At 40.5% G+C, this 17,491-nt stretch overlaps 4 protein-coding genes across 6 annotated transcripts; 1 reads left to right on the top strand and 3 right to left on the bottom strand.

Moving 5' to 3' along the window:
- Positions 1-370: 370 nt before the first annotated feature.
- On the bottom strand, positions 371-3,490 carry pecr (peroxisomal trans-2-enoyl-CoA reductase). Its single transcript, XM_020650138.3, has 8 exons — positions 3,333-3,490; positions 2,669-2,802; positions 2,388-2,553; positions 2,221-2,302; positions 2,048-2,144; positions 1,851-1,961; positions 1,274-1,385; positions 371-1,184 (listed from the first exon to the last, which is right to left on the bottom strand). Exons 1-8 carry the CDS (start codon positions 3,442-3,444, stop codon positions 1,102-1,104), a joined length of 897 nt encoding a protein of 298 aa, XP_020505794.2. The 5' UTR covers positions 3,445-3,490; the 3' UTR covers positions 371-1,101.
- Positions 3,491-4,522: 1,032 nt separating this feature from the next.
- rpl37a (ribosomal protein L37a) lies at positions 4,523-7,050 on the bottom strand. Its single transcript, XM_065953793.1, has 4 exons — positions 6,962-7,050; positions 6,174-6,302; positions 5,982-6,064; positions 4,523-4,693 (listed from the first exon to the last, which is right to left on the bottom strand). The coding sequence occupies exons 1-4, from the start codon at positions 6,962-6,964 to the stop codon at positions 4,630-4,632; spliced, it is 279 nt and encodes a 92-aa protein (XP_065809865.1). The 5' UTR covers positions 6,965-7,050; the 3' UTR covers positions 4,523-4,629.
- A 165-nt stretch (positions 7,051-7,215) lies between these two features.
- cfap410 (cilia and flagella associated protein 410) lies at positions 7,216-9,789 on the top strand. Of its 2 annotated transcripts, none has more exons than XM_065953792.1 (7): positions 7,216-7,462; positions 7,582-7,600; positions 7,731-7,777; positions 8,023-8,126; positions 8,309-8,459; positions 9,095-9,194; positions 9,290-9,789. In XM_065953792.1, exons 1-7 carry the CDS (start codon positions 7,386-7,388, stop codon positions 9,452-9,454), a joined length of 663 nt encoding a protein of 220 aa, XP_065809864.1. In that variant the 5' UTR covers positions 7,216-7,385; the 3' UTR covers positions 9,455-9,789. The 2 variants fall into 2 exon arrangements, with proteins under 2 accessions (XP_065809864.1, XP_020505887.2); XM_020650231.3 differs by having other exon boundaries at positions 7,218-7,462; positions 7,897-8,126.
- Positions 9,782-17,116, bottom strand: orc2 (origin recognition complex, subunit 2). Of its 2 annotated transcripts, none has more exons than XM_020649507.3 (16): positions 17,017-17,116; positions 16,627-16,701; positions 16,366-16,524; positions 14,601-14,684; positions 14,385-14,474; positions 14,275-14,306; positions 14,091-14,148; positions 13,681-13,991; positions 13,485-13,594; positions 13,260-13,392; positions 11,795-11,891; positions 11,572-11,718; positions 11,211-11,382; positions 11,056-11,117; positions 10,842-10,960; positions 9,782-10,171 (listed from the first exon to the last, which is right to left on the bottom strand). In XM_020649507.3, exons 2-16 carry the CDS (start codon positions 16,694-16,696, stop codon positions 10,088-10,090), a joined length of 1,728 nt encoding a protein of 575 aa, XP_020505163.2. In that variant the 5' UTR covers positions 16,697-16,701; positions 17,017-17,116; the 3' UTR covers positions 9,782-10,087. The 2 variants fall into 2 exon arrangements, with proteins under 2 accessions (XP_020505163.2, XP_020505156.2); XM_020649500.3 differs by having other exon boundaries at positions 14,601-14,687; positions 17,017-17,099.
- Between the last annotated feature and the right edge of the window lie 375 nt (positions 17,117-17,491).

Raw genomic sequence — 17,491 nt, 5'->3', positions numbered from 1 at the left:
ATCCTTAGCGATTGCGCAAACCAAACCACTTCTATAATCTTTACAACTAAAACCACACATCACTTTCTCTGTAATGTTTGTTCTTTCATAGTTTCATGAAAAGCTTGAGAACGTCAAAAACATTCAGATTTCTTTCTATGTGAATGAGAACATGATTCATCTAACCTCAAAGCACTAAATGTTTCACCATTATGCTGTAAATTAAGATTCAATATTACTAATGTACAATACTTCTTAATCCACTTATTAAACATGATCAAATATCTACTTCTGTTCAGGTTCACAACAGATCACTAAACTCTGTTTGACCATTAATACTTATTCAGTAAACCTGCTGGTAGACATCCACAGATACACAACAACAATACTATTTGGTGGTATAGTATCAGAAGCTTTATAATTACAAAGAACCATTGTTGTCTGTACACTGTAGAACAATGACATATTAAGAAAAAGAAGAAGAGAAGAAGAATGTCACATTCCAGGATTTGTTAGTGAAACATGTGTTTTGTAAAATGTATCAACAAGATGTTAAAAATGACAGTAACTGTACATCATAACCACCGTATACAAAAGACAGTCAATGAAAGTCAACCCAAAACTAGCAAGTAAAATTACATGATTGGGCCCAACTCAATTCAAAAGAGGGGGTTGAAAAAAAGTCAAAGATGAAGGCAAGCTCCTGAAACAGCTTCAGAGACAAATCAGAGTAAATTACAAAACAAACAAACAAACTAAATAAAAAAGTAATTACAATCTTTCTTAGATTTTAATTAGGTGTTGTTGTTTAGAGTCTATGGTTTCTCCAAATGTAGAGGACTTTTTGATACTTGACTTCTTAAACGGTTTACTTTATTTACCAACTTAATGCGGCCGCTTAAATAAGTGTTTACATCACACCTCATCATCTGGAAAAGTAATTAGACAAGCTGCTCTAAAGTACACACAATAATGTTCATTATTTCAAACCAATCTTATAAACAGAGCACCATCGTGTCTTGTTTCTCTGACGGTGCATCTTGTACCTGCACGGCTCGGGGTCCACGATACACGTGTGTTTTTAATGCACTGGTACAAGACTCAGTCCCCCCCAACAGTGGATCACAGTTTGCTTTTTGAGTTGAGCAGCTCCTTCAGCGCGTCCATGTTCTCCCCCTCTGGTGCCTCGGGCCATGCACTGTGGTCTGGAGGAATCACAAGTAACACATTCAGCATTCTATGTACAGTAACATCATTTAAGTATACTGTCAAGACCATAGCAAGATGAGCTTACCGGGTATGTCCCACATGGAGCGGTACAGACTCTGTCCTGCATCCACCCTCAGAGTGGCTCCAGAGATGTAGGTGGCAGCAGGAGAGAGCAGGAAACACACGGTTGATGAGATCTGAGAAAAAGACACAGGGGGAAAAAGGTAAAAAAAAAGGAGCAACAAAAAAGAAAATCACTGCTGTCCGTCAAACTGAAACAAAGCAACAGACACAAAACACAGACTCTGCAAGTACTGCTCTCTATGTGTTCTCTATCTAAATGATTTGACTGCACATGTCATGTCTTTAACTTTCCCCCAATGTTTCCAGGATTCTGTGTGAAATATTCCTGATTTCTCATAGACTATTTTGTTTTTTCACACTGGTTTGTCTACATTGTTGTGAATTTTAGGCGTTTTATGTTTCATAGCTTTGTAACACTGGCTTCGTGAGGGTTTGCGAGTTAACTTTATTTTTTATACATTATTAGAATTATTATGATTGAAATGAATGAAACAAAGCCGTGTCCAAAAGACATGGCAGAGTCGCTGAGTTTAGTGACCTTCTCAACATACTATGAATATCCCCACATCGTCCCTCACCTCTTCTGGTACTCCCAGCCTCTTGGCGGGACTGAACGGCACAGACATCTTAAACAGTTGTGGACCAAACTCCTTGTAGTTCTCCATCGCAGTTTTAGAAAAGATTGTTCCCTGCAAGCAGACATACACACATACTTAGAATGCACGATTTAAGACCTCCTACGTCAGCTCCACGTTGAGTCATGACCTGTTCTTACAGGTGCAACAGCGTTGACTCGGACTCCTGAGTCTGCCCACTCGATGGCCAGAGTCTTTGTTAAGTTGTCCACCGCTGCCCTCGCTGCTCCTGTGTGGCTGTAGGAGAGAAACAGCTTTTCAATAGCCAGGCGGTGAAACATTAAAGTCTACATTCATGCACATTACTGCTTACGCCATGCCCGGGAAGCCTTTCCACATGTCAGCGATGATGTTGATGATCACACCTCCATGCTGTTTCATCCACGCAGTGTAGACTGTGTGGACAGAAACAACTACACAGTCACAGTGTGAGCTTTAACAAACACACACTCGACCTGTGTTAGCGGGCCTGAATCTCACCGTGCTGGCAGCAGTGGAAGGTTCCGGTCAGATTCGTGTCGATCACAGCTTTCCAGCCTTTAGAGGAAATGTGCTCGGCAGGGCTGCTGAACTGACCTCCTCCATTGTTCACCAGAAAGTCTATCCTGCCGTATTTCTTCAGCACTGCCGATACGAGCGCCTTCACCTGTCGCACAGGAGATCAAAACAAAGACGCCACGATGAAACCAGGCGAGAGGAGATACGCACCGACGGTCGTGAAGCCGTTTCAGAGGCTGAAGGTGTGCAAGGGAGCGTCTCACTTCGTCCTCGTTTCTGATGTTACATGGCAGAGGAGTGACACATGCAGGGCTCGATTGAGGGATTTTCTGTCTCATCTCCTGAGCCGCCGCCTCCAACCTCTCCACCTTCCTGCTGGAGATCACCACTCTGCAGCCTGAGCACAACATAATCATCAGAAACTGAATACGACTCAGCCTGTGGTCAACCATAGGATGCAATTTTTATCACAGCTTAGACTTTTGTTTGGATAACTAGACTCACTGAACACTGTCTCTGTTCATACGGACGGCAGTTTATATTATCTTATATTATTTAAACAGTAATACAAGAATCAGAAAATAGTTCTCTTAGTCTAAAGTATTTAAAGTACTTTGTGCAGCCTGTCCTTCATTGCTTAACTTCATATTGAGTAAGTATCCACTGTAGTAAGAGACACTTGTTATAACTGTTTCTGCTGCTCTTTAAGTTACCTACTGTAAACTTGTTTAACACTTTCTCATCATAACTTCATTCTGTTGTCTGTTACCTAAACATTATTACTATTGTTCACAAATATGAACACATTTCTGCCCATGTTGAGCACCGACAGACTTGTGTGTCAAAGTTCACTCTGCTCGTGTTGACAGTCCGCTGCTGGGACGAGATTAAACTATCCGAGCTTTTTGACCCAAAACCTTGACTTACCGAGCTCCAGCAGCTCCGCAGAGATCGCTTTACCGATGCCGGTCCCTCCACCTGTGACTATCGCCACTTTTTGGTTAAACAAGCCCGGTCTGAAAACACTGGACGCCGCCATATTTGTTTCTTGACCCGCCTGAGAAGCACGACAGTCCGCCCCCCTTCTGGACATTTTACGGCAGTTTTCTTTGACAGTAATTTGACTGATGTTTTTTAGATCATAACATGTTTATATCAATATCGTCTGATAATAACCATCGACAGGATTCATCTGTATTAATACTTTATCATAGAACAGAGTCATACTTTCTATATTTAATAAGCATCCATTTCGATGCGTTTTTTTTTTTTTTTTTACTTTCTTAATATTCACTTGCATTATTATTATTTTTATTTTTTAATGCTTTTTGGAGAGGTTTAATTGTGAACTGGGTGTTAATCCTCACACCAAATGCATAAAGGACAAAACAAAAACAAATCAAAGGTTAAAACTAACAAATAAATACATACTTAGGCTATATATTACCAATAAATTACTTCCAAACAAATTCATTATGCTTCGTGTCATTTACAGTTTGGAGGGTTTACCTTTAATCAGTCAAGAATCCTTAAACTATATAAAAATAAAAATAAATGTTATGTGCTATATCTCCAGAACAATGGAAATAAAATTACACTTCGTAGAAATGTGTTGCAGGCTATACGGTGTTTCAGCTGTTGTCATTACACTGCTGTAAATCAATGATGTTAACTCTGGACCTACTACAACACTGATCTCTGTCAGTTCATGTAGAGCCTTACCACAGCAGATATACTGACTGAACATGGTACAAAATCCACAGCTGTACCAAGGATGCAGGAATGTAAGCTCACTTATAAATCATTACCTGACACCAATAAACCACAGCTTAATGGAATTTAGCCAGATAAAAATGAAGTACCGTCTAACTTCACCTTTGGAGGGAAATCTTCTGTAGATATTTAATTTGCAAGAATGAATCCGTGCAGGTGACTGCAGGCTAGGAGCAGCTCTTGTGTTGCGTCAGTGTTTCATGCTAATGATTGTGGACAGCTGCGACGTCTGTGATGGCACAACTTCTTCCACTCATGCAGGCTTTGGGATGAGGGGGGGGGTCTTCTCTTAATTCATAACCACAAGGATAGATTTGAAACATGTAATAAGACAAAAACAAAGATTTCCGCTCTAGACCAATTTATTTTGGGATGTTGACGCCATGTCCAGGTCGGTTAAATTATAGAAAACAACAAAGTCCCAAATCCACCAGTGAACGACGCACTTGGTTTACTGGTCCTTCAACTCCTTCAGTCTCCTGATCGCAGACTTCACTGTGACAGCGGAAGTTGTGCTGAAAGACAAAATAAATAAAAATTACAACGTTGCAATGTATGGTATCGATATACAGACGGACATGAACAACAACAACAACAAAAAAAAAAAAAAAAAAAAAAGGGAGACCTTCCAGGATAATGCAAAAAGCTTCAAGTTAATAGTAGTGGGGCAGCCGATCACAACTTACAGATACTACAAACAGTCAGATAAACTTGAGCTCCCTTTTTATTTAGAAAGTGCAGTAAAAGTCAGTACAACAGATCAGTCATAAAAACATGATTTCAATAACAGTATTCTCCACTCCTCATCAGGGACACCAACTTTAGAAACAAAAAGGAGACATTTTTCCTCAACAGATCAACCGTGATCCATTTCAAGTCAAGATTACGTTACAATGTGTTTCTACTAAAGCCGTGAACTCTTTGGACTGAGAAATTAGTAACTTCTCAAGCAGTCTAATATTTTGAATATACTTTATATTAAATAATATGAGGAATGTCAGGGATGACATTCAAATGTATTTGCAACACCGTGCTTCACATTTAAACAACCTGGTTGAGAAAATGTTCATGTACTGTGATCTAAAGGGAACTTAAATCAACCATAATCATATTTCCAAAAACCTCATCTGCTCCAACAGATTCATTACTACCATAATACCCAGCTCTATACACGACGTATCCTATTAACTAAGCTAATCATTAGATGGCATCAAGATAACACCGATTAACATTCAAAGCGTCACCTAAAACTATATCAACAAGTGACATTTCAGCTCTTTTTGACCGGTTGTGTACGGCTACTTGGTTTGCAACAGAAGACCCAGTTCTAAAACCAAACTCAACATATCCACATCATTAACTTCGGTTTGGGACACTTGGCGTATTTCTAACAAATCTCAAGCCTCTTAAAACTGAGACATTTTTCGTTTTCAGATTAGCTCCTGATTCAGGCGACCACATTTTATAACAACCATCATGGACCCAGCTCCACAAAAATGACTCAAAACATATTAGTATAAATGCCAGACCAGCACTTGGTGGCATAATTTTCTGATGGAACAACCCCAGATGTGCTCATACAGAAATGTCTTGATGAGGTGGGGGCTCTTACTCCCAACTCCCCTACAGCGTTCACAAGTACGGTTACTCCAACTGACCTACAAAGTTTCCACAGCGACAGAGATTGGCCCCCGTTTCCAACACCAAAAACTCACTCGCAGTGTAAACGAACATCCAAACGAGTAAGAAATGTTGTCCTGTAAACGACTAATGCAGTTAGAAAGTAATGCAGAAAGAACCTACTTGTAAGTCCAAGCACCTCCAGCCACCGTCTTCCTGCAGGACCCACAGTGCCAGATACCTACAGCCCTCCTCTTCATCTTGGTCTGTAGATGGAAAGACAACACGTTATGGTTCATCCAATCAAACCAAAATACTGCACTGCTTCCTCCAGATGCGTCAGTCATTTTAAAAGTTTATTGACTTTATCCTTACCTTGCCACAGAAGGAGCAGGTGTATTTTGCATGCTGGGAGATTTCAATTTTCTTGACCATCTTCCTCAGCGATGCACCGTAACGTGTGCCATATTTACCAACGATCCCCACCTTCTTGGTACGCTTGGCCTGTGAACAACATGAACACAAAACATGAGTTTAAGTATATCAGCAGAAACAGTTTATCCCTCAACATGTCTGTCACTTCACAGTGTAATATTCTGTGTTACGTAATGCTCGTTCAGAGTATTAAGAGATCACAATTCACCATTTGGAGGACAACCCTGCCACAATCACCGAGAACTTTATTCGTTTATTATTAAATGTAAACTCGAGTGTAAAGATGGGAGAAAGAGCCCATCACTAGTGAACTTTACAGCTAACCTGTGTTAGCCACTTAGCTCACCAAGACCAGTTCAACACCCTGAGGCCGAGTTAAGAGACAACGACCTTTAAAGCAACAGAAACAGGCCACTTAGCTTCACCTGCACAAATATCGCTCTTGTTAATATAAACGTAAATTAGGGTTATGTGTCTGACAGATAGCTTGTATGGCTAGCCCGCCCGGCACTATGACCAGGGTGTATAGCAATGGTGGCAGCCATTACTGTCTCAACGGGGCATGAAAACATCGTTTTTCTTGTTAAAACAATCCCAAAGTAAACTCCAATAGCGACCACATCTGATACACAATGACACCATAAAGCCTCTAAATGTGTTTATATTCAGTTTCAAGCACAGAAAGTGTCAGATTAACACGGATTAGAAGGGGGACTATCTGTGCTCACCATCGTTTCAGTGGAGACGTAGGTCCAAAGAGGGATTGCTTACCGCGCAGGCGCGATTTACCCAGTCGATCGTGCTGCATTGTGGGACTTTGAGTTTTAGGAGCTGATATTATATCAAAGTCAAATAAAATAGTTTCAATTGTTTGAAATGTTAATTGTTCTTGTTTTGCCAAGAAGTATGTAACAACTGCAGAATTTGAACAAATACATTTACATTATCAATAGTTTCACAGGAAGTGACAGTAACTAAGGACGCTGCTGTTCAAACGCGCATGCGTATTCGTGTGCTGGACAACAACAATACTTGCTGCTGCAGAGTTAAAATGTTTGCCCTCTTGGCCTCTCATAATGCAGTCCTTTTTGTTTGTGAACTCGTAATGAAGTAAAAACAATATCTGAGGACAGATTAATTAGAAGATATGCTATGAAGCTAACGCGGAAACTTGTTCTTGCTAAGGCAAAGGCCTCCGACTTGGAAAGCGTGAAGAAACTGAACTGCTGGTGAGTGTTTTTAAATGTAGATGATGAGAATTGTCTCTGGGTTTATATTCTTGACATCTGCAGCTCGTTTTTATGTCTAACATTTGTAATAACGTCACGTTACTATTTATTTTTTGCAGGGGATGCAACCTGACTGACGTGAGTAGATTTAAACTGTTAAAGGATGAATATAATCATTATGCTCAAATGTAGTATTAACAACTTATGGATTTCAGTGGAAGATGTATGCGTGCATAATCATGTACACCCTTTCCTTGTTTCTTTTCAGATTTCAATCTTCTCTCAAATGCCAAACATTGAGGTGCTGGCACTCAGGTAGCTTTATTGAACTCTGCACATTTTGACACATTCAGAAGCAAAGTGACTGAACTTAGAGTTGAGTTAGAGTTGATCAGTGTAACTTTGCTGGTATGATCTCATTTCTCAATCTGTAGTGTGAACAGCATCTCAACCCTCTCTCCGTTGGCCGCCTGTCCGTCTCTGGTTGAGCTCTACCTGAGGAGGAACATGATTCCCTCTCTATCTGAGCTCTCACACCTGCGTCCTCTGACACATCTCAGGGTCCTCTGGTTGGCTGAAAACCCTTGTTGTGGATCTGACTGCAGCCAGTATCGGCTCACCGTGCTGCGGTGCCTGCCTCACCTACAGAAGCTCGACAACCAAGGTGAGCACGTCGTCGTCTTGTGACTGTGTCAAGAGTATCACAGTATCAGATTTTCACTCTCAGTTGGAACAGTTGCCACATTATTCCTGTTGGGTGCAAAACTATGCATTGCATGTTTAACCTGAGACAAGAGGACGGTGATGGGAAATGATTGTTATGAAGCATGTGTGTGGTTTTTGCAGTAGTGACAGAGGATGAGCTTGCAGTGGCTCTCAAGGAGGGTGAAGTGGTGACAACCCCACCCAGCAGCATTCAAAACCAGCTCTCCACCAACGGACTTCCAGATGCAGAGACAGAGAACGACCCACTGAACTACAACATGGAGGAGACCAAGTAAGCTGTGTGGATTGTGGAGTGGGGGAAAAATCAGTACAGCACATTATGTTGATCATTTATGTAGCATTATTGTGTGTATAGTATTTTCATTTTAATTATTATGGTAATGTTGTAAATATAAATCACTACTTATATCAAGTTATTTATTGTTTAATCCCCATGTTGCTAAAGAAGCTGCCTAACCTTTTTGTACAAGTTGCATTGTTGTAGTACAGAGGTTAACACATGGATGCATGCAGTTAAGGTGCTGCTACATTGGCTGTAATGAGGTTACGTTCATGGGGGGCATGCAACATTTTCTGGCGGGTTTTCGTTGTCTGTTTGACAATCCCAATATTGATGCAATCAAAATGATTGAACAGAGATAAAGACAGGCATTCTGAAAACTGTATTATTAGATAAAACAGAATTCCTTTCAAGACATCATTTGCAGTTTTAAAAAGACAATAGATTGGGATATTTTATTAAAATACTCAGTTAATATTGCAATTACACTGTAGTGTATGCATGAATAAAGCATTGTTGGATCTTTGGTGATTCCCACACCTACAGGATTGACATCACACATACAGAAAGGGAGACATGCATTGGTTGAACTTTTGTTTTTTTTTGTTTTTTTTTGTTTTTTTTAGTAAAATCCGGGAAGAGTTGGGGATGAAGCCCCTCTCCAGAGACAAGTTCCCTTCTCTTTCTTCTCCCTCAACCAGAGAAATCAAACCATCATTGAAAAAGGTAACTTCTTCTTCTTCTGTATTCCTCCCTTAAACTCAAAATGTTGGAATTTACTGAATTACTTATTTCTAACAAATCTCAAATTGTATTTTCAGACACACACTCTTGATGCAGTTCTGCTGCTGCTGAGGGATTTGGATGAAGAGGAGCTTCGCATTGTAAACACAGTGACCGAAAACAGACTCCAGACTTACACACTGGACTCCGAAACGCTCGACAGCACACAGCAGACGCAGAAGACTGCAGACATCCAACACTGAAACATTTCACAGCACGCACTCAGGGCCGAACCACGCTTTGTTCTTTCCACCTTAAATCCCAAATGTCCGTTCTTCTTGGAACTCTGAAACAGAATTCTCAAACACCGGCTTTGTTTAACACCTTTTACCATAAAACTGCCGAGCACTGCATGTTATATTAATTGTTTGAGCTCTCTCTCTTCTCACGTGTGCAGCTGTGCCGACTCCTTCCCTTGACTTCCTTACTTTCCACTGCAGCATGCCGACCTGCCTCGCAAGAACAAAAGAGTCTATGTTTTGCTTAATGTAAATCTATTTCTGTAATAAAGGTAATAAATTGCAATAAGATAATTCTACATGTGGATTTTTATTTACAAAGAAGTCACCAGAAAACATGAACACCAATACACAGGAAGTGAAGTTCATAGTGCTGCAGACGAGGATCCATGAAAAGTCACAACAGTTCTCCAATACTACGTTTCAAACCATTAAATTCAACTGGTGAGAGCCTGTAAACTGGGCTCATGTCATGTGTGGATTAGATGGTTTTTTTTGGCCTTCACTGTATACAAGTGACAGAGTCAACCAAAATATCTACTGGTTAGTTTAACCGGTCAACGATGTGTAAGTGATAAAGTTCAAAGGCCTCTCTTCTCAGTCCACCTCTTCATTCTCCAGGAAATCCATCAGAGTGCTCGCATCCACCGCGACCAGCAAGTACTCCACTCCGTCTGCACCCTGAAGAATTATGAAGGGAAAAATTAAGTTGAGAACACACTTGTTCCCCCCCCCCCCCCCATCTCTGTCTCCTCTGACTACGAGCGGTAATTTAAACATGTCATCGCTATGATGCCTCAACTCCTTAAGGGTATTTTGAAGGAGACATGAGGAGGAGCTTCTAGTCAAGATTAACAGGTGACATCTTTGTCCTTAAAGTATAATCCTCAAGAGTTGTGACACAGCCAAAATATAAAAACTTATAAACATATAAAAGTTGTTGTGAACAATAGTGTTGGTAATCACGGGTCGTGGGCCACGTACAGCGATTCTGTGAGAATCGATATACTGCAAGACGCTCATAATGATACATCACCAATCTGATTAACTGCAGAATAAACATTCACCTAATGAGGTGCAGGATTAATATATGTATATTTAATGCAGTTTGATATCAGTATTCTTTTCAACGCTGTGTCACATTATCCTGCTGTCTTCTTCTTTTATTCTGCTGTCTTCTTCTTTGGCTAATTAACTTCTCGTTCACGCTACCTTCATTCATGTCATAAGTGTCACTGTGAGAATTCATAAAGTAGTGATTCATACTGGCAGGGCATGAGTTGGGTTTCGGGATCTGCAGAGAATCATGGCTGTATAATTTTAGTCATTTAAAAGAGAAACAGGACTCCACCTTGCGTGTTCGGATCAGTTTGTGGTCTTTGAACTCGGTCAGCTGAGTCCTCAGCGTGAGGTCTGAATTCACCAAGAACGCCTCTCGACAACGCTGGTAGAAATCTTGAAAGGACAGTCCTGCACACGTGGAAAGGAAAACATTACAACCAGGCCGTACAGTCACATTGAAGATGAAAATCAGCAGCATTTTGAAGTTTGGAGCTTGTAAGCACCTGTGTATGAAGGATTATCTTTGTTTTCCAGCTGGAAGTTCACAAGCAGTTTGAAAATTCCTCTGCAGAAAGAAAGAACACAAGGAATGAAATATTAGTGCATTTACATCGCTTATGGTTTACTTGATATCTCATTGTATCAGTGTGGGACGTACCTTGCATTTGGCGTCAAGCTGCGCAGCACGTGTGTAAGCGAGGACAATGCGAGCGCGCCGGTCTGCTGCACCAGGAGCGAGTTTTCATACGACGTCTCCTCTACGTAGTGCTGGAAGGTCACACACTCCCACCACAGCCAGTTAAACTGACTCTGCTGAAACTGGTCCCACACTGAAAGCACATAAAGACCAGAAGACAGATGGATAACAGGACATTAAAGTCACCAAACAGAAGATTTTCACACAAAGTTAAGACGATCATAAGGAAGAATAAAATACAGGTGTGTAAGAAAAGTCAAATGTCCTTCAATTAAGTGAGCACAATCATTTAAATTGGAAACTCATTAATACAAACACTCACCCAGAGGAGCGTTAATGTGGTCTAAAGAGGCCACCAAGTGTAGGTTGGGCAGGGATGCCAGCTGCCCCAGTGCACTCTGGGTCTTCTCTCCTCGCAGCATGGGTCCATCGATATTATGGATGAGCAGGTAAACATGGAGGTCTAGGTCTGCAAGGTCAAACTTCAGTTTTAAGAAATCAAACCCACGCTTAAGAAAGTGTAACTGAACTTCGAACACACTCACTGTCTCTAAGGGTCTGAGTGATGTACTGGATCTGATCTGAGGGAGTCCGGAAATTTCCATGGTGCTCCAGGACGTCACATGACAGGGCATTTAAGATCTGCATAAAAACAAAACAAAAAACAAACACTTGTCTTTAAGTTTAAAAGACAGAAAAAGATTCTCCCCTCACCCTCTGTGTCCAAAATGATTTGAACCCCCACTGTTCCTGAACGTATAAATGTAATGTTTATGTGGGTATATATGAATATTATGTATATTTTTGTGAATGGATGTGTGTTGAGTATGTAGGATCTGTACAAGTATCTTTTACATCGCTAATATTAGTATGAAAACTAAATCAAAAAATATTAGTGCAAGCACAGAGTCCGGGTGGTGCTTGTGTTTCATTTTGTGTTCTTTATTTGTAAATGTTTAATATTACTGTCATTATCAATTGGTTTCTTTTTTATTCATGCAGACCTTCAGTCACTCTTAGCAAATCAAACAAAAGACATTCCACCTGTACTTCTATCGTTCAGGCATTTGTTTCTTTAAAATTTTGAGGTTGAGAACAAATCTGGTGAGAAATAAAAAATCTATCCATCCCAAGTCCACCTTTAAATCCTTTCCAACATTCAAACCCTTCATATGCCACTCAGCGGCCCATCAGTTCCTGCAGCGTAAGGGCTCACTCACACTGGGCAATCCGTACCGTGCCTAAGCACACTTCACCCCTTAAGTCCAGTTTGACTGACTAGTGTGAGTGCTCCCATCTGTGCTCAACTACGGTACACTTCCTTGGCTCCGGCACGATTGTAAGAGGTGTGCTTCGGCACGGTGGGGGGGGAAGCAATCATGCTCAAGCACGGTGCGGGACAACTTTGCTAAACATACAGGTTCATGTTTAAATGAGGCGTAAGTTCCTGCAAACTGTCACCCAAACAGAGGTACACAGTTCAGATATTTGGATATACACACAGTTTGGTGTTTTAGTGAGGAGTAAAGAGTGTTTGGAGTTCACTCAGATTAAACTAATACTACTGTTTATTATAATAGAAGGTTTTGTTCAATTATGTTCACTGTTTGTTTAAAAACACAGAAGTTGTTTCGTAGGTCTCATTCGTGGCTGGTTTTGGTTCTTTTGAAATAAATCTTTGACAGTGAGTAAAAAAAACAACATCACCAGCCTTCTTTTCTTTTTCCTGCTTCAGCAAATCTGTACCTGAGGCCTTTTCAACCCGGTAGCTTTTTGAAAACAGGGTCTCAAAACATTTTGATTCACTTCTTCATTCTAATAAGTTGATTATCTTTTAGTTTAATACTTTGGGTATTTTGATGTCTTATTTCATGTTCTGTTTTTATCTCTGTAAAGCACTTTGAATTGCTCGATGCATGAACGGAGCTTTAATGATCAACTTGCCCTGCCCTGCAAGAACATGCGGTAACAAAGGATCATTTTTGGAGAGATCTGTTCATGTATACTGACCGACTTAAGAGTGATGGAGGGGAAGAATCCGTTGACCACGAGGTGGATTTCTTGAGCCAAGTGAGACACTCGGAAGTCCTCCAGCAGAGACTTTTTGCTTCCCAAACCGTAAACGATCACGCTGAAGCCCAGCCTACACAGTTAAATGCAAAAACATATTCTATGTTACACCGAAATATTAAACAAATAAAAACAAATACATAGACATTTAAAAGAGTCACTCACTGTAACTGTAGCATCCATTTGTTAAAGTGCATCTTGTGTTTGTTGTGGAGCTGCTGGATCTCTTTGGAGTAGCAGGACGGCTTTCCATCTAACAGCTGGACCAGCGTCTCCTGTAATAATAACATAAGAATAACCTCAAAGACACAACAACACAGCTCAGTCTACACATGTTTAATACTGGCTGTTAGTTACTGACCCGGTCCAGTTTAGGAGTATGTAAACGCTCCAGTGTGCGGTCTGAGGTCAGGACCTTCGAGCTGCCGTGGGCTTCAAAATACTCCTCCACCATGCTGGGCTGGTTGACGGCTTCCGAAGTTTTGCTCTTCTTGCCGGGAGTCTTGTAAAGAGCTGCAGACAAGCCTTTACCGCCCCTCACTGGAGTCTTCAGATTCTCCTTGTCTTCTTTCTTTACTTTCTGCTCCTCCTCCATCCTGTCCTCGTTTTCCTCGTCCTCCCCAGAGTCAGAGGGCGACAGCTCACTATCGCTGTCTGACCGGAGGCTCGGAGCTGAAAGTTTAAACGATAAAGTTCACGCGTTAAATCAGACTTTTTATATCTCAACCTCTCTGAAACACGAGAGTCAACTTTCAGACAGTTAAAACTCACTTGATATCCTCTTCCTCAGCCTGTGTGGAGTCGTGGAGACAAACTGAACCTTCTTGTTCTGCTATGCAAAAAAGAAGAGGTTAAACTGAGAGAAACCCACACTGCACCAACGTCACGACGATAAAGGCCTCTGGGTCTGAAGTGTGAATGAAAAGTCAGGAAAACAAATTCCTTCTCGCCTCACCCTCTGTGGTGTCCTGCCTTCACCTCTGTGGTCTGCTCAGAGAGAGAGATAACAGAGTTATTCTTCTCTGAATGGAAAAATAAAATAATATAAATCTGTGCTGGACTCACTGCGGCCTGTTCTGGTGGGAGTGGAGGGTTCAGCTTCGGGGGTCTTGTTGAAAGTCACGCTTTTGGCGGGTGTCCGAGCCAACTCGCTTGCTATAAATAAAACAACCAGTGTTAAAGAACCTGACAAGAAGTGTATTATGACGTGGTTAATGCAGATAATGTTATAAATGTAGGATAACATGTGTATATGTGACGGGGGAAGATGGAGGCTCTCACCAGTCTGCGCCATGCTGTGTCCTCGTTTTACTTTCTGGAAGGTAAAAATGGAGGATCCAGCCACTCTGGACAAACCCTCCTCATCTTCTGAAGAGAAAAACAGATATAATGAAAAGATTTAAACCTTTTTTTTAATGTTTAGCAGCAATAAAAACTGCTGCCTATTATTATTCCCTCAGCACCTGGAGGTAGTGGAACCACTGTGGCACGCCAGCACAAATATGTGTTATTTAACTGTAAATAGAAGTTGAAGTACACCCTCATTAATAAATATGGGAGAAAACAACTAAATTAATTGGAAGAAACATTCAGTGTAACACAAGACATAACAGAATCAACACAAACTGCAAAATGATCCTGTGGTATAGTGTAGTTAGAAAGCCAAGCTGATATGTGAATTTTAAGAAATACAGATTATAGAGGGGAAAGGTGAGACATACACACAGATATATCTACTGTATGTAAAGGTAGCCTCAAGCAGGAGGCTGATAACACAGACAAATAACTTAACAAAACTATATTTAACATTATCATAAATTGCTTAGCTGTGACGCTCTGCTTCATGTGCAGGGAGAATTGTAAACTAAAACGTAAGAGCACATTCTGCTGGACAAACTTTAAGCACAGTTTTCTACATGATCTGATCTCTGGAATCAAATCTCAGAGAGTCAATGATGCACGAGAGTACAACGAAACTGAATAAATACAAACAACAGCAACAAAACAATTAAAAACAATTCCACTGTAAGGCAGAGGAGTGTAAAATCTTAGTTTGAAACCGACTCACAGGAACAAGTGTGAGACGTTTGCTGCATTCACATGGACACACTTTGCAACAGACATTCAGAGAAGCTAAAAGCAGTTTCACCAAATGAAGTGTTCGCCCGTGGGGCTTCGAGCTCCAGTCAGTTACTACAGTGTGTTGACTATTACACCGGATTAGTAATGAAGTAATATATGGCGACATTTTGCCAATAAAGGCTTTATAAAATTTTTTAAATATATGTCACGTCTTACAGTTAAATTTGCACAGCCAACCGTTTCATATCAAATGCAATGTGTGGAGTAACTGTATCCTGTAATGAAACTGAGGGCAGAGTGAAAAATGGCATCAAGGGAAGAAAGTATGGGGACGGAGGTGTTTTCCGATAGTCAGCGTCACGACAATCCAGAACCGTTAAAAAGATGGCCTCAATGATCCCTTTTCTTCTAAGCATTAGGAAGTTAGCTTTGTTTCGGTAGAGGGAACCTATCGTTTGTCTTAACTTGCTGCCCAGAGTATATACGTGTAATTTGAATGTGAGTTTGTGATCTAACCAGAAACCAAGAGATTTGTATTCTGAGACTCTTTAAAGGCTTTGTCCTGTCAAGGTGGTGATTCACAAACCATGATCGGCAAATATAATCAGTTTTCAGTAATTGTGTTACATACACAGATAGCCATATATATCTGTGATGTGATCATATTGACTGATAATAATATTAAGTGAGCAGTATGTTTGACAGGATCAAGAATCAATACCTCTCTCAAGCAAATTAAACTAGAACAAACTTCATGAACTTAATGCTCACAGGATATTTTGAACTGTTTTAACTGTGTGAACTTTTACAACTACCATCTAAGTGTGGTAATCTGCAGCTATGGTATCATTTTTTGCATTATTTAGCACTAGGCTGCATAAAAGGTTTTACATTTAGAAACACAAGGACACAGCAAGACAGGGAGCAAAGGTTGCAGCTTATTTTAAGGTTTCACTTTTCTTACCCTCTGCATTGTCTGTTCCCAGAGCTTGGATGTAGTTCTGCTCATCAAGGAGTCCGTTTTCATCTCCATCGTGATCTTCTTCCTCCTCTCTGCCCCTTCGTCCTGCGGGGCTCTTAAACTTCACCATCTTCTGAACGGCTCCACTGCTGCTCTGCACACCTTGAAGTTAAATACACCGACACACAGGCGAGCCGGTTAAACACCTGCGAATAACTACAACCGTCCAAGCAGGTTAAAATAACACGACTGAGTTTTCCATACCTTCCTGTTTGTCCACGATGTGCTCCAGAGCATCTCCATCACCGATGAACTTCACCTCCAACACACTCATGACTACTGTAAAAGAAATGCAACACCCAGTGAGACAGGAGCTAACTAAAACCATACTCCGAGGTGGCCTAAAAGAAAATAAACATTTATCCTCGTTTACTTATATAGTCGACCACTTACTGATACTTCTAATTTACTCATTCAGCCATGGTTATGTGTTAAAATACGTAATGATAACAGTTGTATTTGATATAACGTAATTCTACATAGTAGTAACAACAAACAGCTTCTACACTCTGAATGTCGAAAATAAAAGTTTAAAGTAACGACATGTATCTACAGTATATATATATATGTGTGTGTGTGTATATAATATCTTACCTGGGAATGTCAGTAACACCCGGTTTAAAATGTAAACACAACCTTCACAGACTGAGAGCTGCACGGCGTGGTGGTGTGACAACTTTCCGCGCCATCCTCCTGAAATTTTAAACCACGTGACAAGTGAAAGGTCGTGCGGTAACCAATCAGAACGTCAGCTCGTGTAGAACTTCATTACCCATGATGCATTTCGCAAAATTGCCCGAATCACAAACCCGTGCGCTGCTGATTTTAATGTTTTATTATAGATAACAAGCGTAATTGTGCTTATTGATAATGAAGACAAACCACACATTTTAATTAGAAGAATAAGCAGATGAAGAACTATGAATTACACTTATAATGTTTAATATTTTATAATCTTATTACATTCTTTTAGTCTTTTCTTCAGACATCTTTTTTAATTCCACTTGTGAAATTGTTCGTTTTATTAATCTGTTTAAACCCTTTCAAAAAGAAAATGTGTTTGATGTGT

Source organism: Labrus bergylta, chromosome 4, assembly GCF_963930695.1.
Source record: "Labrus bergylta chromosome 4, fLabBer1.1, whole genome shotgun sequence".
NCBI classification, from domain to species: domain Eukaryota; kingdom Metazoa; phylum Chordata; class Actinopteri; order Labriformes; family Labridae; genus Labrus; species Labrus bergylta.
The sequence above is the reverse complement of the archived record's forward strand: the minus strand, read 5'-3'. Positions and strand labels throughout refer to the sequence as shown.